We start from the raw sequence: 24035 nt of genomic DNA on the forward strand, positions 1-24035 counted from the left end.
TTGCTAAGTTCAATTAAATAATATCTTCACTAATCATTTTTAATAATTCATTATTTATTAATTCTGATGAAGAAATTACTTGTTTTAAATTCATATAAGATTTTAATGTTTTGATTTTATTCTCAGGTATCTAGGGCACTAAAATTAAATTTAAATTGTGATTTTTGACCGAATAATGTCTTAAATGATGATTATTGAATTACCTATTAATATTAATCCTAAAACAAAATTAAAGTCATGAAGTATATATTTCAAATAATTTTTATTATAAACATAAACACATTTCAATTTTAATGGTAAGTGGTAAGGGGACGTGACCTCATACAACAAAGTTTAAGAACTCGTGGTATATACATGCAATAGTTACTATTTCTTTAAAATTAACAAAATCGAATATCTTCACTTCATTTATTTGATTAATTTTCAGACATGCACGTCCTTAAATTATCTTGCATATCTATATTAGCCATGTTAAAATTTTTTAAACTTTGTAAATTATGAAGTTTTTTTATGTACAATTTTAAGTTACGACCACATTACGGCCGTAAGTTATTTTTTAATTTATTAAATATATAATTAACAAAATCACAACCATTGTCTAACTGAAAAATTGAAGCTGTTTCAAACTGCAAAACATTGATAAATTTTTTGAATCGACATGAAAAATTTGAAGGAATGAGAATCAAAGTAAGTTTCTTGTAACTTTTCTTAAAAACTACAAAAACCAAAAAAAGAATTTAAAAAAGGGGATTTTTGCGATAAACGATTTTTGATAAAATAGATTTCTTTATTTAATCATAATTTGAAAACGAATAACCATAGAAAATTGAAATTTTCACAAAGTAATTAAGTTATCATTTCTTATACATGATATAATTTCCAAAATGTTTTGTATCTTTTTAAGTTTATTATTTACAATAGAAATTATATTCGATTTTTTTTTGTTTTTATTTTATGAAAACTTAAATATATGTATTACCTAATAGATTCCACATAAATTGTGATTCTACCTGTATAAAAGTATTGATTATACACAGGCGAAATATTTTCACGTACATTTAAAGTTATACATTTGACGAAATTCATAAGATTCGCAAAAATTTACAAACTATTTTACAGTTGAAAATTTATAAAAAAAATTTTTTATATCTAAATTTTAAAAATTCCTTTTAAGTAGTTAATACTGAAATCAAAAATCTAAAAAATATTTAATCACAATTATTAGGTATCCTATATAAATATTTAAAGTTCAAATTTGAATGAATTTACTAATATAACAATGAAAAATTATGTTAGTTATCTTGTTATAATTCAAAATCATTATTTATGAAGACTTAAAACTTTTATATATTATATTAGGAATGTTCCTATACGCAATGAAAATTATAAAATATTATGTAGATTAATTTTAAGTTATTACTTGTTTGCAGTGCTTAAATTGAGAAGGGACAAAGTCCTTTTTGTTTATAAAAATATTTATACATACCCCTTCTACTTGTATATACTTGTATCTTAACTAACAAGACACTTAAATTACTCATGGTATAATTTTATGCTTTAAATTTATAGCAGATCAAGCTTAAAATCCTAATTAAATAATGATAAATTAAAAAATTTTAAATTTATATTTAATATTCCTTAAAAATTGATTTATTTTCTTAACTAATTTATTTCAAAGAATATTGAATATAAAACTCAACATTATTTTACTTAGGTATTTATTGCCATTGTCGCAATCGAATATTAATTTGACGACACATTGTGCGATAAGCAATATTTAATCTAGGTATATCACGCTAATATGTCGAAATATTATCTTATCGTCGAAAGGTTATCGACCTAACTAATCGTAAATCTATTTATTTTTCATTCGTTAGTAAACTTGTTGTATACAATTGACTTTTTACAACATTTTTTCAATCAAACATTTTTTTTTGGAATTTCAAATAATTTTATTTTTATGTATATTTAAAAATTTTCATGCACATTTTACCTGTTTTAAATTCTATAACTACTAACTAGTAAGCCTTATTAATAATATAATAAATGCAATATTTATAAAAAAAAAAAACCAATCTATACTGTTATACCTACTATTAACAAAATAGATTAGATAGGTAATAGGTACCTACTTTAATAGCAATATCAATAAACATATCTTGAAATTAATTTAGTGATGAATCATCATGAATCATGATATTTCGTTTTTCATGTACAATGATGTATCATTAAATTTAAATTTAACTCATCAATTAGGTACTGTTACTAACTTGACACTGTCTTTACAGCTGTGCGTCGTAGCCGTTCGGTATCCACTTTTTCCGTCTGATTTTTTCAAAAATAAGCTTTCATATTTTTGATATTTTTAGTTACTTATACTAATATCTTCATTGAATAGGTTAAATAAAATTTAATATTTGTTCTACCTTCTTGAATAGAGTAGTTGCTTTTATATTTTGGACATTTATTTGTCATGGTATTCTCTTATTAATCACTTGATGGATTAGTAGGTACTTAGTAGAAATATTGGATTATAAAAAATTACAAAAATGTATTTTACATTATATTTTCGATATAGTCGAGATTGCCGGACGGTCGGTATACTTATATAGAAACAACTTTGCTGATATTTTAGCTTATCTGAAAATACTTGCATGTAAAATTTGAAATACGTGTTATATATAATATTTTATTACCGATAACTGATAATTGATAAATAATAAGTATAGTAGTTAACGCGAATTGCTCTGAATCTACGAATAGGAACCCATAATAATGTAATATGAAATATTTTTTATTAATATTATTATATGTAGGTAATATCATTGATTATAGAATAATATTATATTATATTATAATATTATATTCTATAATCAATGGTAATATGTATAATATATTATATTATACCTCTTCCGGCTCTTCCATAATAAATAAAAAAATTATGATGTGTAAGGAATTATAATACTAATTAAATATAACAATATAATATAACGTAAGAAGAAGAATATAACTTAAAATTGTAAGGTTCTGGTCTCCTTCCCCTAATAGAAAGGTTTATATTTTTAACTGTTCTAATTCATAATTAGGAGTATTGATTACCTATATATTATTATTTGTAATCAAGGCTATCAGCTATGGAGTCTACAGAAAATAGAAAAAAATATGTATATAAACTATAAAGGACAAATAACGATTGTTGATAGTTTCTGATGAATCAATTTTTTGTGAATTGTGGATGTATTATTTGTTATATGTGTGTTGAATATTGAATATGTATGTATAGTATTGTTTATCAAAAATAAATATATTTAATTAAAACTCTTATGAATCATGATAGGAAATATACTTATTACTTACTATACGTCTATACAAAAAGGACTACGAGAAAATGATATCGTTGGTTTATGGTTTAATATTTATACAATATTGACATTACATATTTACATGTTGAAACCTTGTATATCGTATATGAGTATATTTAAGTAGGTAGTGATTTAAAGTTAAAAGTCAATAATACTATTAATTGTTGCGTAATCATAATAGTATACACAAAAATAATTTTACATAAAATCAACTAATTACTAAATTTATATTATATTTAGTTAAATATTGAAACCCTTCGTATAAACGATAAATAATAAGACAATATTTCCCAAGTCATAGTGGTTTTTATTAGTTTTAATAAAATTAATATAAAACTTATATTGTATTAAAATCTATTATTTTGTGCCATTCAAACTTAAATATTACAATATTTTAATAAGTAATTACATTTAAGTTATGAGCGGAGCGATAAATTTTACAACATTATTTTTGTGTATGTATGTATTCATTATTTATCGTAGAATAAATCTTTTAATTTTCAATTTCGATATTTTTCTGGTATGAAAATAAATCTATTGACTATTAGGTACTATAAGGAAGTTACTAGAGGATATTTTCTTAATAATTGGGAAAAACAAAATAAAAACTATGGAAAAATGATAATTTTTTCATAAAATCAGATCTCAACAATTGATTTTCTTATATTATGACTTAAAAATATATAATAGTATAGATATGCTTAAAACTTTTAAAGTTAATAATACAATTTTTAAAACATTTTGAAATTTTAAATAGTTTATTTTTCCATAAATTTTGATGACATTTTTTTGCTTGATCTAAAAGTTTGAAAAATAAATACAAGGTTCCACATAATAGTTTATTTTGACATAAAAATATATAAGTACAATTTGTTTTATAGATTCTTTAATTTAGGTATTTAAACGAAGATTACTGTACCTATTAACAATATTATAAATGTTATGTTTTTAGAATTAAAAAAAAAAATATTTAAATCAATTTATACTTACCATAACTATACTAATACATGATAAGATACTTTTAACACCTAGAGTACACCTATAAGTACCTAACTAACCTTTTTTATATTAATGATAAAAAAAAAAAAACTAATTTTGTTCAAAACTTACATTTAAATACTTAATAATAGTTAGACGTCAGTTAATACCTACTAAAAAAATAACAACTTATAATAATTAACCAATAATAACACACAGAAACGCGCATATTATATTACTATGATGTATAGATATTTTAAATAAATTGCTGTGTTTAAATGAACACTTGGTCGAGTATAATTTAGAAATATTCAATTATTGGGTTTGGGTGAGCATCTTTTAAAAAATGATCGATAATTAACAAATAATAATTTTGTATTATTAAAAAATAGTCATAACTTCAATTTTTGTTTTAAACACTTTTGTAATACTTGTTTTTTTTTTTTTATTTCATCTAAGAAAATGTTTGATATTTTGATAATAATTATATATTAATTAATAAAACCGTAGAACTAGCACGGCTTACGTATCTTCATCTTTATAAATATCACAAAAACGTGAAACGATTTCTTTGAACAATTGTATCTGAAGTTCTACAAACCCATTTGCATGATTTTTGTTTTAAATGTAGGTAAGTGTTCAATGTTTTAACCAGTCAGTTAATCAAAAAAAGTTCAAAAGGTTATTAGAAATAAAAATATTAGTTTTCTGTAAGTAGTGACGTGTTTCTTGCCGTGCATGTTACATGCTCATATAACTCCTACTACATAATCTACTGCTGCGTAGTTGATTGTTGTCATAAGCAAGAGTTAATATCCAAATAAATAGAAATTTTAAATTGTTGGGTAAAATATTTGCTTAATTCTTGATATCTATATCATGAAAACTGTAGAAGTCAAATCATTTTCTATTTTCTATAATTTTTAAACACTAAACATTAATATGTTGCATTAATATAAGTAACTTATTTTTTTTTTATCAGCGATAGGTAATTTAGCTAGTATGATATTAGATCCCGAGTGTACTAGAATACTAAATTATTGAGTAGGATACTGTTATGGATGTGTTAATTGAATTCAATATTACAATTTTCAATACGAAAAATAATCCTAAGCGGAAATAGTTTTTCATCTTATATTTTTAAGAATATTTTTATAATGTAGATATTTATTATTTGTGCTATTCACTTTAATAACAATTTATTTTTCAATAGGTAAGTGATAGGTTATTAGATTTAACTAATTTTGGACAAAATCGTTGAACTAAATACATTATTATTAGTTATTAGTGTTATTACTTACCTGTTGATTTTCTATCTTTGTCTAACACATGTGAAATGTAGAAATGTAGATGTGTTGTCATTCTAACATACTGATTGATCTAGTACCTAAAGTAATAAAAATTTTAAAAACAGGTTTGAATTTATAGCCAAGTCTACTTAAGAACGGCTTCACTATATTTTATATCCCTAAAATCATAAAATAAATCATACTAAAAAAGGATTAATATAATAAATTTAAAAAAAAACTACTAATTTGATACAATTTGTTATCATAAATCCCCTTAAAGTATAAGATTGAAGCTTTATCACTATTTCTTCAATTAAAGTAGAAGATAGAATATTCTTTTTCCAAAATATAATAGCTGATAAATAATTTTCGGCAAAAAAAAACATATTTTTAAACTAATATATGTATCGCTTTGTTAAGAATTTTAAATCTGTAAAATATATATCACAATATTCAATTTATTATATTTAAATTGTTTAAAAAATTAAATATATTACTTTAATAATTTAAGCAGTAAATTTAATATTAACCTTTATGGTGATAGTTAGATAATTATGTAGACTTGAACTATGTATAGAGAATAAAAAAATTAGTATCTATTTTAATAATATTCTAAATAGTTTAATCATTAAATTTCAATAAAAGAATTTATTATAGTATATAAATTAAAGATTTGAGACACTTAATAACTTATTATATGTTATTTTATGCCAAAATAATTTTAAAAAAACGTGATTATTAGTAAATTATCATTAATTTATAAAATTTAATTTAATTTTAATACCTATATTGTTTTTGTTTATTTAAAAACATTCACAAAACCAATTATTTATACTTTTTGGTAATTAGTAAGCTAAAACCTCAATGATTAATATTTACTTAAAATTGTAAAAAGACAATTGTTATAATATAATAAAATATTTTCATTTTATCACTAATATTAATAATTATTTTATGTATTTTGCATATTAAGTTTTAGAAAAATGTAAATGTATTGTATAATCATACACTTAGATATTAATTGTGTATAATATTCATGTACATTACATTTTTTACAGTTATTCTTTATGCATCTCTAATCATATTTAGTGAGATATTTTTATGATAGAATCAAGTTTATATTAATATGTATGTCAATACAAAATAATACAGATAAGCTATGTGTTTGTCCTATAAATTGTGATAATTATTATATTTACATTATTAATGTTTAAATATTAACATAGTATTTAAATCATATAATTCAATTTTTATAGTTGCAATATTTCATGTTGTTTTTTCAATACATAAATTGTACATTAACAGTTAATATTTTAAAACTGTATGAAAAACTATGACTGTATAAAATGAAAAACCTTAACCTATCCTATGTAATAGATACATAATATATTTATATAATATAAAATTGATAAGATCCAACATATTATTTATGTACAGCAGGTATATACAATACTGGTACTTTATAACATACTAATGTAAATAAACAAATGTTTAATGCCGATATAATTATTATAATAAAAGTGATTGTTCTTCTTTAATTTTTATTATTAATACCATTAACATTTTACATTACATGAATTTTATATATTTATAAATTAAGTTTATGAATTGAAATAAAAATAATGTTATAGATGTAACAAAATAAACACACACACACACACACACACCATTGTTTACAATTTTTATATAAAATAAACCAGATAAACTATACTTAACTCTAACATGCATGTTTTCTTAAAAATTATAGGACATAATATATTATGATCATAATATATGTATGCATTAATAAATTAAACTTCATAAAAAAAAAAAAAAAAATTGCTTTGTCTCCATTATCAAAACAATTGTTTGACACTGTGAACAATTAGTGGATGATCATCTTAATCTTTTTTATTTGGTTGTAATTTTCGCTTATCAACTTTCTGTTGCTGTTGAGCAGCCATTGCATTAGCAGCCATTATGAGCATTTGCTGCTGATTTTGCTGCATAGAAGTTGAAGAAGAAGTAGTAGTAGTAGTAATAGTAGATGTTGTTGCAATAGACATACTACTACCATTACGTTGTTGATGGTTACGACTTCTGCTACCACATAACATGTCCACGATGGATGTTGAAGCAGAAGCTGTTGAAACTACTGTTGCATTTCGACGTTGTAATTGTTGCCTAACTGTCATCGGACCAAAAGAAGTAGTAGCAGAACTATTGATCGAACTATTATGGGTTGCTGTTGACGAGCTACGTTTATGTTGCTGCTGTGATAGAAGCCTTAACGAATTGGTAGAGACAGAAGTTGTGACAGGTACAATTGTGATTTCTAAGTTAGTCGCAGCAGTTGATGGTCCTGCAGTAGTAGTAGAATGGAATGGTATTAGACTTTTTCGGTTTTGTTGATTTTGAAGGTTACTGTTAATAATTGTTGATGTTGATCTCTGTTGCCTTGTGGTGTTTGGTGCCGTTGATGGCTTAACAGTAAGGTCCAGTAGAGTTGCTGTCTGCTGTTGCCGGACTATGCCACCATTTTTACGCAGTCTTTGATGTTGCCTATTATTGTCACCAATAGGATTTCTATTATTAACACCACCGGTCAATAATACATTATTAGTGTTATTACTGACTGGTGTGCCTTCATGCGGTTTTTGTTGCTGCTGTTGTAGTTTCAGCGAATCAATCGCACGATTTATTTTGTCATGCAATGCTGCTGCTGCCGCTGCTGCGGTATGTTGTTGGCCACCAATGGAACTGTGGTTCATGTTAACTGACCGCCGTCGTTGCTGTTGATGACTCATTGTTACCGGGGTTGTTGAAGTGGAACCACTTCCAGGCGAAGTCTGTCTTTGATGAGATATTTGCTGTTGATGTTGCTGAGACTTGTTTAATAGGCATACAACATCAGGCGTTACGGTCATCACTACAGAATCTGTGTCTGAATCTACATTTGAATCATCGTCAGTACCGCCGTGGCATGGTTCATTCCGAACGCTACCGTTGAAGTCTTCATTGTTAGTAGACAACAATGATTCGAATGAAATACCACGCCGCCGACGCTGTTGTGAAGTTACCGCAGCACTAGCTTCTTTTCCGACGCTATTTCCACTACCGGCAGTTGAATTTAAAGGTACTGCTGTTACTTCCAATCCACCCAATCGCAAAGCATCTACTAGCCACCGACGCTGCCTCTCTTCATCTTCTCGTTGTTGTCTTTGTTCATCATTAAAATGTTGGCGTGAAACACGTCTTTGGCAAGCCGCCATGGCTGCCGCAACTGTAGATTTTTTGTATCGACCATTATCATCAGATCCATATTCTCGGTTGTCATCGTTATCGTCGTATTCTATTATGACAGGTGGAAGTTGTGTTTGTTGTCGTTCAATGTTATTTCTTCGCTGAGAAGTGACCGGTAAAACTGTAGTTGTAGCATGAATTTTTTGCCGGTTTTGTAGTCGATTATTAAATCTTTGTAGTTGTTGATGAGGAGAACTATTATTAGAAGGGACTATGACTGGCATGATAGATACAGAAGGTGGTAGGTGATGATGTATTATTCTAGTTGTTGAAGATTGTAACGACGAAATAGGTGGAGGCAGTCGTCTGTTTAACGGCTGTAATCTTTGTTGTTGTTGTTGTTGTGCAGAGATGATGTGCTGTTGACGCTGAGATTGACTAAGCTGATGTAATTGTTCTAATTGTTTAGAACGGTGAGTTGACTGTTGCTGTTGTTGTGGCTGTTTAGGTCTCGGATGTGATTGCTGCTGCGGGTAAATTACTCGAGGTTGTTGATTCTGAAGTTGTTCTGTGGTATAAACCACGCGGCGACGTTTAGTCGGTTGTTGTTGACCAGATTGCCCGACAGCTGTCGCTGGGCGCTTGTTAATTATAGCTGCAGATACAGTAGTAGCACCATTAATGACAATCATGTTTCCGGTAGATGTTGTTGATATAGTTTTTTTGTTGTTATGATGAATGTTAACTTTTGTGGTAGAGTTATTCTTATTGGCAGGTTTAGATACTACTGTTGATGGAGGTGGTACACTATCTGAATCTGAGGTAGAAGCATCGGTAGTAGAATTAGTGGCAGCATCGTTTGTCGCAGAAGACGCATCATCTGAATCCGATTCGTCTGAGTCATCGTCATCGGTTGACGATGAATAATTCATTCCCACTGTCGCTCCACTGGCTTCATTTTGTTGTCGACTACATTTCTTCTTAAGCTTTCGGCGTCGATGACGCCTACGCCGGTCATCATTGCTGTCACCACCACGTTCCAAGTGACGTAACCGACGGCGTACTCGGTTCCACCGGAATGACATCCAAGATGCTGGATGAGAAGGCCAGCCTTTGAGTTTAGGCGCTGTAAACGTAATGACAAACATAAGGTAAATGGTGATAAATACTTAACATCACATAATAATAAAAAATTTTAAGTATATTAGCACCTATATATTTATTAATAAACCAGCTATTAAAAATCAAGAGAAAGAATAATTTTAATAAAATAGTGTGTCCTAAAAGTCAAGTAACATATGTGGAAAATAAATAAATTTAAATATGGGTTCTCTCCACTATAATGAGTTAGAAGAAAATTCTAATTGAGAGCATAAATTTTAACAAAAATATATTTTTATGCAATTAAATTTTTTCAATTTTCAAGATAAACATTATTTTTATCATATTTTTAAAATAATTTAATTGAGTGTTAATTGTTTAAGTTAAAGCAAATTAAGTTTTCGGTTTCATAAAGATACCTAATAGATATGTTAGAAAACCATGAATTGCATACTATAATCAATTTTGATTAGAACGCAGATTTTAATTTTAAAGTTAATTCTTCAATAAATAATTTATTTCTAAGCACTGGATCTTTTCTTAATCTATGTAATACTCTGTCACAAAATTTCAAAAGTTTCTATTCATTACCAACATGAAAAAGTTGAACAAATTTGGTTTATGTGTTTTTACTTTATTTGTTGTAAGATTTTATGAAAGCATAATTTGCTACCAATAAAATATGATTATTTTGAAGATACAACTACACTTCAGAGAATGTTAATGGTGTGATTGTATGATCAATATTTTTTGCCTTCATTGATTTCAATCTGACCTTTTTTTATTCATTGATATGACAAAAATTTTAAAATAAAATTAGAAAAATCAATGATATAAGCACCTTATATTAAATCATATATGCTAAGTACTTAATATCTATGTAATCTGATTAATGTTTTATCATTTTTTTAAAACATGGCCAAAAATGACCTTTTTAAAAATTTGAAAATAAAAATTTGATACATTTATTTGTTTTTGAAAAATAAATTTGAGGTTTTTGTTTTACACTTAACTTTATTGATTTTCCATGGAAATATCAAATCTACACCGCACATAGTATATAATGTAAACTAGAAATTATCTGCTATTTTTAAATTAATATAAACTTAATTAATTGAATTAAAAATTGACTTTGATTCAATTAGATATAAAAATGATATCCCAGTAAAAACAAAAAAAATACTGTTTGTTGAATTAAATTAAAACTAATGTATTGTTATAAAATTATAAGTAATATAACAGTGTATATCATATTTTTCATATCATTCTTGTAAAGTTTTATCAGGAGCCAAAATTATGTATGAATTTTTTCAATAATATTTTATTCAATTATCATCTATAATATGTATAAAAATTAAGCTCAAAACTATATTACTCACATCTAGGTAATTTTTTTATCAATATAGGTATATGATATATAATATTATATTTCATTAACTATTATTGTTTAACTAAAACGAATAAATACAAGAAAAATGAGTTTAAAGATAAAATAAGACAATAAAAATGTGGAATAAGACACAAAAAAAATAATCGTTTTAAATAAATAGGTTCTAATCAGAATAATAAAAAAAATCATAAACCTAAAATCCAATCATTCTACACATTTTTTTACATTTTTCAATTTGAATTATTAAATCCTTTAAATTAATATCAGATAAAATTTAAATCCATCATACTTACACAGTCATTTGCTTTTAATTGTTGACATAAAAACAGAAATATTGGGAACTTTTTAAATTTTTTTAAACCTTGTCCTTGTTTAAGATTTATGATATCATACATTATTTTAATATTCTGTATTACTTGATTACTAATATTAGAATAAATATACACATACCCATGTGGTTGACCAACACTGCAGTATTTTGCTGATGGTTATGTTGTGCATTAAAAGGTTCTAACAAAAGTTCAGCTGGATAATCATACGTGTCTCGACAAAATAAAACTCGGATCATAGAATCTACTCCACTGTATGTAGGTGTCTTCAACTTTTCTTTATCATTATCTATGACAATAGCAGAACTTTCTTCGTTCATTTGCTCTTCACGCTTACGTTGCAATTGTGCTCTATATCGGCAGTATCTAGAGTAGCTCATTACCACTAATCGTTGTTTTATACTATTACCCCCAATGACATTGCTTTTCATTATTTTGTCATTACGTTGGTAACTTTTACGACGTTTACAACAATAGCAGCAGCATTTTTGATCATTGTCCTGTTTTTTTTCTGCTGTAAAAAAAAAAAGAATAGTGAAAACCACAAAAAACGACATTAAATTAGTTATAGTTTGTATAGTACCTTTATTTACTCCCTCTGATACATTATTATGGAGATGATCATTTTTCTTAGTAACAGTACTTGTGCTATCACCATTAACCAATGACCCATGCTTTAAATGATTGCGTTTACGATGGCAGTGCTGATGATGGTAAGGCTCACAGTGCTTATTGTGAATTCTAGCTGCAGCCAAGGGAACATGTTCTGCGTCTACAGCTTCGTCAACAGTATATTTTAAGTGATATTTATTATTGTCACTACTGTCAAGGTTTTGCTTTATTGTTTTACTACCATTATCTACTGATTCAACAGCTGCAGTTGGATCTTCTTGTTCCTTTTTTACTTCTACTGGATTTACAGATAGTAATTCTTCTTTTATTACTACATCTTTGGTCAGGTTCGATTCTAATTTCACTTTACTGTTTATATCATCATTGCAAGTTTTTAAATTTTCTTTCTGGCATTGTTTTATTACATCACCCTTTATGTCCGTTACTAATGATGTTAGTTCTGATATTTGTTCATCCTTAGGTTTTAAAGTTTCTATGTTGTTAGATTTTTGATCATTAGAGCTGTTTTCATTACATTCTGATTCTGATGACTCATTGTCAGACTCAGTATCTTCATTTTCATCATCATCGTTCATCAGTCCACCACGAACCCATTCAACAAAATCTTCGGCCCGCAATACTAATCCTGAACAGCCAGATGGCAGTGTTCCTGACGAATGACTTCCACTACCATAACCATAATCATCAACGCTACCACCGCCATTATAGATAGATCCTACACCACTGTTGCCATTCATAAAAATGTTACTCGGCCATCTATCTGCACCACCGTTGGCACTCCAAGTGTTGATCTCTAACACTTCATCCTCACCATGTACACCACCAAGTCGACCAGCAGCCGTCTGATCAGGCATCACATATAACCGAATGCTACACAGTATGTTTCCATGATTATACTGAGCGTTGGGTGACAATAGTGGAACACTCACAGAGGTAGGATCTGATGGCACAGCTGTAGATAATCGATTACGGTTGTATGGTGACTGTGACAAGAGTTGGTTATCAGACGATGCTGCAGCTGCCACTGCGGCATAAGATTCTGCAGCCTCAAGCTTTTTAGCTGACGGCTGACGAGTGCGTCTAGGCAAAGTACGACGACGCGGCAATAATGTTGCTGAATCATCATCAAATCCACCACTAACAACATCATCATCATCTGAACTGGCCACAGTACCACTATGGATGTTACTACTGCTTATTGTAGTATCTGTTCTATCACTGCCGCCATTTGAAGTCTCTGGTGGCACAATTCTGTTGTTATTACGTTTCTTGAGCTGAGATGAAGATGATGGAGCTGTTGTTGATGTCACCACGCTGTCGTCACGCCATAATAACTCTAATTCACCAATACAAACAGATTGCTGATAGTGATGTTGTCGCCTCTCTGCTGCCGCAGTAGTTGTTTTAGACATTTTTGGAGAATTTTTTTGTTGACGTCTTCGCTGCCGCAGCTGCTGCCGGTCATTATTACTGCTATTTCTCTTGCTATACCATGGACGAACTGGATAGAAATGATTCATGCGCACAACAGACCATTCAGAATGAGATGATGACGAGGACGATCCATCATCACAGAAACACAAATTGTTGCTTGCATCATTATGGGCACAACAACATGACGACGAAGAATCATAAGAATCGACAGCGTCATCACTTTTATTGTCCACCCCTTTCACAGACTTTTTCCATCGCCGTCTCTTCTTTTTTGTTATGTTGTCGTGTTTACGGTAGGCTAACGCACTATAAAATGTGTAAGGCCCATGCGTAGCAAGTGGTTCACCTATCAGACGCACAGTGGTTAACATTTTGTCCTCTTTCGATGGATCACTTTCCTTTTCTTCATTATCGTTATTTTTTTTATGATGTTCTAATGAATCGGGCTCAGTCTCTACAAATGTCATTGGAATGTCAGCTTCAGCAACTTTTGGTGACGCCTGGTGCTCTTTAATACTTTTGTCACCAACAGCTTTGACTTCATCATTCACGTCGCTCATTGAGTCTTCGTTTGCAATAGATTCACTGTCTCCGTTTTTAGCTATACATTAAACAAACAATAATCATTGTTTACTCTAGGAAGTTTCATATAGTATATAAGACAAAAATATTTGTACAAACAATTAACAATATTAACTATATAAGAAACATTGTGTTTAAAAAGGTAACGGAAAAAAAATAAATATTGTTTGTCATATTTTTTATAACCATACTTAAATTGGAAAACAAAATGTATATTACATTATAATAAATTTTTATATTTTTAGTTAGTTCTGTATTCTTTATTTTTTTTATCTATTTATAAGCATAAAAGCAAAATCAAAGATAGATACCATCAATGATGATTGTTAAAACATTTTATTACATTTTTATTTTTATCTCATAGACCCCATTTGGACTAAACAAATATATTCCAAAACAAGAGGTAAAATTATATTTTTTATTATCTATATACTAATATTTGAAGAAGTATATTATTATATTAGCATATATATAAAAAAAAAGTATACATTCAAATATTAATAAAATTTAATATGAAATAATACTATGAAAATAATGTATGTTGATTCATCCATTTTATATAAAAAAAATAAAAAAAAGATTAAACTAATGTTATTTATATACAAGATGTAAACTGTACATGATACCCAGCTTATTTTTTATACACAATATACAGGTAAAAATATGTAAAACATGAGTATATTAAATAGAATATTAATTGTGTATAAAATTACATCGATAAGGTATTTTAATTTTAACACAGTATATCCATTGCTTAATAAAAGAACAACTTGTTAAAAATTATTATTAATTATTGACATAGATTAGGGAATGTAATTTGTTTAATATATTTTTATTGGAATATATGTACCTATATATTTAAATAAATTATTTTTTTTTTTTAATTTGAAATTTTGAAAATACTGCATTATGATTTAGTTAGTGTTTAGTACAATGATGTAATAAATGTAATACATAAAGTTATAATATATTACATATAGAACAGAGAATTACTTAAAAATAAAATAAGAACATTGTTATATTATATTTTTTGAATCCAATATTATTAGATTTCTTTTAAAATTTTAGACAGATACTAATAAGTAAATGTTTATAACTTGAACTCAAAAAGTGCTAAACAAAAACTGACTAATTGTCGATAATACTGATTATCTTGCTATATAAATAAAAAATAAACTAATAGTTTAATAATAAACAGATAGTAATTAGTTTGATATAAAGTAATTTTAAACATAATTAATAGAAAAATGACTAAGTTTTAACTTTTAATAAATTGATTAAAATGTATTGGACATTTATTAAATAAAAACAAATATTAATATTACAAATTAAACTTATCTGTATATTACGTACATTGTACACCTGCATTCTATATGAATTTAATTTTGAGTTTTTAACTGCATTTATTGTATTAATAAATTAATTAAGTGTTTAATTAATAATTATTCAACATATAATATTAAACTTTGATATGGATTCATTGGACTCAATGAGTAATATTTAAAAACATACATTATTAATTATTTACCTATTAAAAACTTATTGAAATACCTATGTATTTCAATACCTAATAAAAGTGAAAAGTTAATTTATTTTGTTTTGGACAATAAACAATTGTATTAGAGAATTAAAAAATAACACTGAAGAAATAATTTAAGTTAAGATACTTAGTTTTAAGTTATGTAAATACAATTTTTGAGAATAGAATTATTTTAATGATAACTAAAATACTAAAATAATATATTAAAAACAGAATAAACATTTATAATATAAATTAGACTAAATTTAACGTCACAAAAAAAACACTTAGTAATGTTGAAAATGGTGACTCTTAAACATTTTCCTTTCCAGCAACTACAAAACATACAATGATGTAGTTTGAAAAGTAAATTATATAAAAAAATAAATAATTATTTAAAAAAAAATATATGGGTAGGTACTTGCCTTGTTAATTTTGACTAATAATTATTTACATTATCTCAAAGTATCTTATTAACAAAAACCTGTGTTTGAACCTAAGGCTACCTAAAAATAATTAAATATTAAATCATTAATTTAAATAAAAATTAATTTTTGTTCTCCCGAAAAATTGAAAAATACTATATAAAGATCTGAAATTTAAAATTTTTGGATTACTTAACTGTAAATTTTGTTTTTCTTTTTATAAATCATTTTCAAAATAATATTAATTTAACAAAAAAAAAAATATAAATAAATAAATAATAAGTAGTTTAAATAAATTTTAATCTTTATTAAATTAATTAATAATAAGTGAAACCTCCAATCACTGGATAATCTTGATTTGGTTGTTAAATTTTTGTTTACTATTCAAAAAGTTCACTTTATAGAAAGTTTATAGTTAGTTCTCAAAAAAAAAAAAAATCTACTATTTAAAGGTTCTATTAGGAAAGGAAAGTTTCACAGTACTAGATAGTAATATTAAAAACATGACAATAATTGCATTTCTTTTGCATGAAATTCTTATAAAAATATATTATGTATAATAATTAAAATAATTAGTTATATTATAATTGAAGTGAACAGACGCAACTATGATCATTTTTTTTTTTTTTTGAGGGCTGACGCATTTATAGTTTTTCTTTATTAATCTATGTGAATCGAGGTGTGAACATTTCTCCCATTCCACTATATTAGGTTTAAATAAATTTGGTTTGTATAGTAAATATAAATGTTAATTATAATTTATAATAATTATAAAATAAAAGTTTTCATTAACAATTATTAGAAATAAACAATTCTACAAAGTAATCCAATATAAGTTTATAAGTTAATTATTTTCCTTCTTTTTTTTTTTCGTTAACTTTAATATTATTAGTTTAATAAACGCTCATGACACCACTTCTTTTATAATATTTATTTGTAGAGAATATTCTAACATTGTCAAAATGGAAAGTAGTTTTATTAGATTAGAATAATTTTAAAATCAACACAATAAAAAAGATACATGGATCTTATACATTAGTTTTCATAGTAAGATAACTACAAAAAGTAAGGTTAGAAATAAATGAATTAACATTGGATATTTTCCGGAGTGCAATATTTTAGATAGTTTAAATTCTATTCAAGTTGGATTTTTTTGTCAACACAATAAGCAAGTTTTAATTTAGCTATATATTTAAACAGTACACAAATCAATACACAGAAAATATTTTAAAAGCCACTGTTTTTTATGACCTGATCAAGCTTTAAAAGATACTAGTACCATGTACTGAAAAGTGGTACTGTCTCAATAAAATCGGGACAAATGAGAACCCTAGAAACATTATTTTTATTATGTAGTATGCAGTTAAAATACTTAAAAGTTGAATTAAAGATGAGGAAATTATACTTATGATACCTAATCTATAAATCTGGAGACCTTGTATAAATAGAGAACGTAGAAAAATACTTATAAAATGTTTGTTAACTATAATACTGTTATATAAGTATTTTTTATTCTGTCTTGAATTATAGCTAAAATGTTAACAATTCGTGTATCCAATTATCAATCAAAATATGTATACAACTGTGGTAATTATAAGAAAGCGCCAGGTACATCTTAAACATATTAACAATATTATCATCTAAGTTAGAAAAAATTGTATTCATAAATATTGTTTTAAAGAACTAATGAAATTCACGATGTATTAAATTTAACAAATTGCAATTAAGAACAAACATTTTTCATTTGAAAAATATGACAGCTCAAATGTATTCAAACATCAAATTTGAGATAAACAAAATATTATTTTTATTCAAATATGTAGGTATTGTAATTTTTTTCTTTTTAGAATACAACTATGGATGTGTAATAGTACAATTAAGATTAAATATAAAAAATTAAAAAATTAAAAACACACAAACAAACCCACACACGCACACACACAACACACACACACACACACACATACATACACATATACACAAAACAAATATTTTTGAAGTACGAGTATTATTTTTTTTACACAATATTATGTTAATAAAACATGAATAATCGGTCATGATGTCAATGAATATAAAAATAAAATAATATATTAGTATTATAACTATACCTGATGTATATTGTGAAAGATTGTTTTCGTGTCAAACGTCGTCCATCCTGTCGGCGTTGAGTATTCGTAATAATAAGCTCGTACAAGCCAAGTCGAAAAACTTTTGTATCTGAAACCGGATCACTGAGCTGCTTATTGTTCAATAATTGCCGAGAAATGAAAATTAATTTATCAAAATAACGTTGAATAATAACAATAATAAAAAAAAATATATGTATGTACAATACGACGCGATACACACACACGACTGAATAATAACATCAATTTAATTAGTCACCATCGTCGATTTACGCGTAAATTGTCGTATTATAATAATTAACGCGAGTGGAAGTATAATTTTAAACTAGTGATGTATTATTTTTTTTTTTCTGTTATCGGAATGAAATTTATTGTATACATTAATATTGTTGGTTCCCTATCGGGTAAATAATATATTTTAATAAAATAATTATATGCGCGCGCGCTACAGTGCGCTCGTGTGTGTGCGTTTGCGTGTGTGTGTGTGCGCGCGCGAGTGTTCTAGTGTGCGTGCATGCGCGTCTGGGAGAGTTGTGCTTGTGCGTGCGTGTGCGTGTGTGAGTGTATAATATTATGAGTATGCGTCTGTGTTATAAAATACACATTATAATCTATACCAATACTACAACAAGTTTGACTAACGAATAGATTGTGTACGGCGGCGGCGGCGGGGAGGAGGTCGCGGACATATTAATAGATAAATAATGATAATAATAATAATAATAATAATAATAATAATAATAATAGTTAATGTTTTGTAGATATTATTATTGTTTCATGGCGGTTGTGGAGGTTGACTTTACTCGGCTATGTAGCGTGATAGCTGTAGCGGGGGTGCGCGTCGCTGCCAACATAGGAACGACTACGATTGGAGGGTAGGAGAATCGCCAGCCAAATGAATGTATAACAGTAAAATATTATACTCTATATATAGTATAATAATATATACGTAATATTGTACATTTATACGCAGCCGCGGTTCGTGGCGGTAGTAGCTAGTGGCCGCCGCCTCTAATACTTTGTTGTAGCAGTAGTACACTAGCTCTGTACTTAGTCGAGCTAGATGTTTTTGAGTGCGCGCGGATCTGGGAGCGCCGACCGCCGCCGAGCCGCCACGGACCGATCCGCGGTACGCGGTGGCGGTGGTGGCGGTGGGTGGTGTTGATGGCTGGAAACTGTGGGCAGGCGAGTGGTGGCGGTGGCGGCGGCGGCGGCTGTCTAGCTGCTGCGTTCAGTGGACTACGGTAAGAAGTGAGAACGACGACGGGTCTTCGCGGCAGCGACGGGTGGCGATGGATTCGGCCGCCGCCGGGGAGAGCTATTAGGAAGAGGAGTCTAGCTTGCAGCAGGAGAGTGAATTTCGATTTCGTCGTCGTCGTCGCTCGTTGGTGGCGTCGGCGGCGGAACAGTGGATTGGAGGGGAGAGCCCCGCCACCATGGTCGCGGCGACGGGCGTCCGTCGCTACCGCCTCCGCCACCGCCGCCGCATAGTTGCCGATGACAGGAGCGGAGGAGAAAAAGATTGCTTTTCCTGAGATTATGTACACACACCGCTCACATCTATAGTACATAGAAAATACATAGAAATCATGTGTACACATAAAAATATGTCGTATGTCATCGAATGAGGTCTTTTAGTACAAATATACATGGTTACCCTAATATAATATAATATATTTTTATACAACGTTATATTATAATTTATGTAATTAACTATACAGTGTAGACTTTAAGTACTTAATTAAAAACTTACAAATACACTCACACACGCACACACATAGGTACATACAGCCACTGATTTTTGTATATAAGTGAGCATATTATATGGTATATGTTATTAATGATTGTACTGAATAAACTTGCTACCTACACGTATAATATTAGGTATATATTATTAAGATATTAGTCAATAGTCAGGTAAGTTGTCCACCGTAAAATATTAACAAAGTCATATTATTGGGTGAAAGAAAACTAACAATAGTGATTGTGATTTTATAAAAATTTAAAATCTTATTTGACGATATACATAGCTACTATTGACTTTTTTTTACTAATATATTATTATACTACCTATATGGTAGTAATATTATATATATATAATATGACCTATGTCGGTCAACTGGCGAGAGATGTAAATTCTAAATAACCTCACGGACACGCATTTTTTACCGTTCATATTTTTATAATGTGTAGAATCATGGGCGTGCGCAGGTGTGCGCAGGTCTTTATTCTTCGTGGTAGAGACTAGTGGAGGCAGTGACTACTGACTAGGGAACAAATAAGGGGTTATTGGGAGAGGTGGGGAGGATTAGCCGCTCAAAATTCAATATCATTAGTACAAAATTAAAATAATGGTATAATAAAATAAATATAACTATAATTTATAAAGAATAAATATTTAATCAGTCTTAAATGACAACTACTAATATGACTATTTGACCTTTTAAAATAAAGTAGAAGTTAACATTTTTAAATATTATAAAATAATAAATAAACAATTGTACAAAAAGTATATACAATTTTTAATAATAATCAAGAGTAAAACTGATAAATTATGAGGCTATATTATAATCAAAATGTAAACTATTATAAATATTTTAACTAATTGTACTCTATTATATAAATATTTGCAACTAATGACCTTTGTAGCCGAGTTATTATAAAGATCAATAAAAAAAAAAAAAAATAATTTCGTTAAAAATACGATCTACAAAAGCAGCTACATCAAATTAATATTTATAGATAAAATAATTAATAATTTTGGTACAGCAGTTTTTATACTTCTACTTGTTAGTACTTATAGTTTCAACATTCGTTTTAATTCATAACATAAACCGAAAAATCATAATGTATAAGAATTTTTACCGTAGTATGCAATTTATATGATGTGAATAATTTTAACTTCATGATTATTTGTAGTTAGTTCGTAAATTTTCTAATTTATTTTATATGCTACATTAAATTATATGTCAAATATGGTATAATAATAATACTGATAATGTAAGATAATTAAACATCATAATAAATTATCAGAGATCAAAGATCAAGAAAAATTGATTTTTAAATGTCAACATTGCATATTATATAGGTTTTTTTTTCATTAAATAAAAATTCTATACCGAAGGTTTTTAAGGAGTTTATTATAGGCGAGTACGTATTGTATAAATGTGCGCGTAGTAAGTGATCATTAGTGTGTGTGACCGTCGACCGACGACTGTAGAAATGTAGTGAAAAATAATGAGTGCTCTGGCACATGCATCCACCCACATGTCCATAAAGACAGCATGAATATTATTTATTTTTTATCTAAAGCATTAATATTTTTCCAATTATTATATTAACTAATCTATTTATTAGATACAATTTCTGAAAACATATATTCATATTTGCTATGAAATATATTAAAAAATTACTTTCTTACATTTTATAATAAAATTAAATTTTTTACTTCAATATTATTATCATAATATTAGTATAGAAAATTTTAAAGTCTTAGGATTAAATTTAAAATAGTGATTAAGTCATTTTCAAGTTAACTTCATAGCGAATTCAATAATGTTATATGAAATTTTATCCGATAGCTAGGTTAATCGGTACAATGGACATATGATAAGATCTGTATTGGTAAAAAATGCAGCCGTGACTGAATCGCCTTAAAACAAAATTCTGTAATAAATATTTTAAATTGGGTATATTGTATATATAAACATAAAATAAAAATATTTTTTTAGATAAATTGCCACTTGAATAAATAAATAGAAAGTAATTTTTGTCTCTTGAAATATATTTTATGTTCATTAATTTATTATTAAAATTATTCATAACAAAATATTATTAAATCTAAATGTTTAAATATAATAGTAGATGTTACGATTTTTAGTGGCCTATTCTAACAATAAATAATTTTCTATATTTCGATTTTAATATGTTATATAATGTTATTTAATTATTACAAAAATTAATGTTTAGTATAGGTTCAACTTATTAATTAAATATAGGTATACTATTACTATACTGTCTATACTATATTATTTGTACTGGCATGAATGCATGATCGCATTTAAAGTCAGGGAAAACAGGAAATTGTTTGATCTGGAGGATGGCTAATTTATTAAAAGATATCATTGTTTAATAATCCTTCCATAACTCTAATCACGTATTTCCTACAAAATTAATATAATCTGTATTTTTATATTTTGTAATTTGTTACCATACTTTATAATATCATTTATTATTACTAGCATTATAGTATAAAATATAAATATCTTGTCCTTAGCTCATTAGCTGTAAAAACATAAAAATTATGTTTCATCTTCCGCCATCATTTATTATAATATAATTTAAGAAATTTGCAATTCACTACATATATAGGAACAACATTTTTAATTGTTATTTTTTTTTTAATTTAAGTTTACCTTATTAAAAGATTGTTTAAAACTAATACATTTTTTTTAAAACAATTACAGTTTTTTTCGTTCTTGTGAGGCAAATTTGGAAATAGTCTTGCTTACTATGTTAATTTATCAATTATTAGGATGTGATTATTCGAGCTCAGATTATATATACTAAAAACAATTTTTATAAAAAATCCCACAGATAAAATTTTTTGTTGAAAAATTTGATGTAAGAACCTTTTGAAATACTCCTGCAGGATTAATTATCAATACCTTAAAATTAACGTAAATCTTATAAATAACACAAACCCAACAACACTAGCATTTGAGTTAGTGTCTAATAAGTTTTATTTATGTAATCAATATTTGAACCAAACCAAAATCGGCTGTATGTATCTATGATTTGAATTTATTTGAACCGCGATTATGCTGTGACATTTAAAAATCATTTTTATTATTTTTAATTTTATAATTCATTTTTCAATTAACTGCAATTTGTTACAGTAAACAAAATCAAACCTTTTTTTTCTAAGAGTATTCATATTGTTAGTTATTAATAGAAAAAATATGAATTTGTATATTTTTAATTGTTTATATAACTATTTTAGTTTCATAAATAAAGATCGTCTTTTTACAAAATCTTTAATTTATTATAATTTTTTTTAAACACGATAGGCACTGATCCGAGTTCCCTTCCAATCGTCATTTTTCCGAGACATGGGTACTACAACGTTTAGCCGACGTCCGAGGTATAATGTGTTTCTGGGAAAGCACGCAAACTTACCGATGTAAGCTCGTCGCGACCATCCGTACGGTGCGTTATGGATAATATCTATTATATAGCGCTATCTTGTGCGTTTGAACATTTATATCTATCGCGGTATTATGATTTTAACGATAACAGCCGAGACAACGGGCAATGAGTGCACAACACGACTGCATACCCAAACCATGAGACGTGACCGCAACTGTGCAATAAATAACAGTGTAACTACTAAACGTCGGACGTTTGGAGAAACGTTATCTCGGACGTGTACGGCGAATGGAGGCATCTGTCGGCACGCACGGAGGCGAACTGCCGTCCGGGCCGTCCGGCCGCCCGAGATCGGTGCGCGTACCGTTCCGGTGCGTTCGTTGCGCGTCGGTTCGGCGACGCCGTCGCTCGATTGCCATCCACTCCGCAGCACACAGCGCCATCACCGCCTCCCGATCCCGATCCCGCGACCCCCGCCGCCGTCACGGCGCGTACGT

The 24035-nt window shown here is 27.8% G+C and overlaps 1 protein-coding gene across 2 annotated transcripts; it reads right to left on the reverse strand.

Annotated features, from left to right (window-relative positions):
- Positions 1 to 7266: 7266 nt before the first annotated feature.
- Positions 7267 to 18748, reverse strand: LOC112603282. Of its 2 annotated transcripts, none has more exons than XM_025351793.1 (4): positions 18373 to 18748; positions 12255 to 14339; positions 11793 to 12182; positions 7267 to 9977 (listed from the first exon to the last, which is right to left on the reverse strand). In XM_025351793.1, the coding sequence occupies exons 2-4, from the start codon at positions 14296 to 14298 to the stop codon at positions 7510 to 7512; spliced, it is 4902 nt and encodes a 1633-aa protein (XP_025207578.1). In that variant the 5' UTR covers positions 14299 to 14339; positions 18373 to 18748; the 3' UTR covers positions 7267 to 7509. The 2 variants fall into 2 exon arrangements, with proteins under 2 accessions (XP_025207578.1, XP_025207577.1); XM_025351792.1 differs by having other exon boundaries at positions 11793 to 12185.
- Positions 18749 to 24035: the final 5287 nt, after the last annotated feature.

The sequence above is a fragment of the Melanaphis sacchari genome, unplaced genomic scaffold (genome assembly GCF_002803265.2).
Source record: "Melanaphis sacchari strain LSU unplaced genomic scaffold, SCAv2.0 Contig9_pilon_pilon, whole genome shotgun sequence".
Lineage (NCBI taxonomy): Eukaryota > Metazoa > Arthropoda > Insecta > Hemiptera > Aphididae > Melanaphis > Melanaphis sacchari.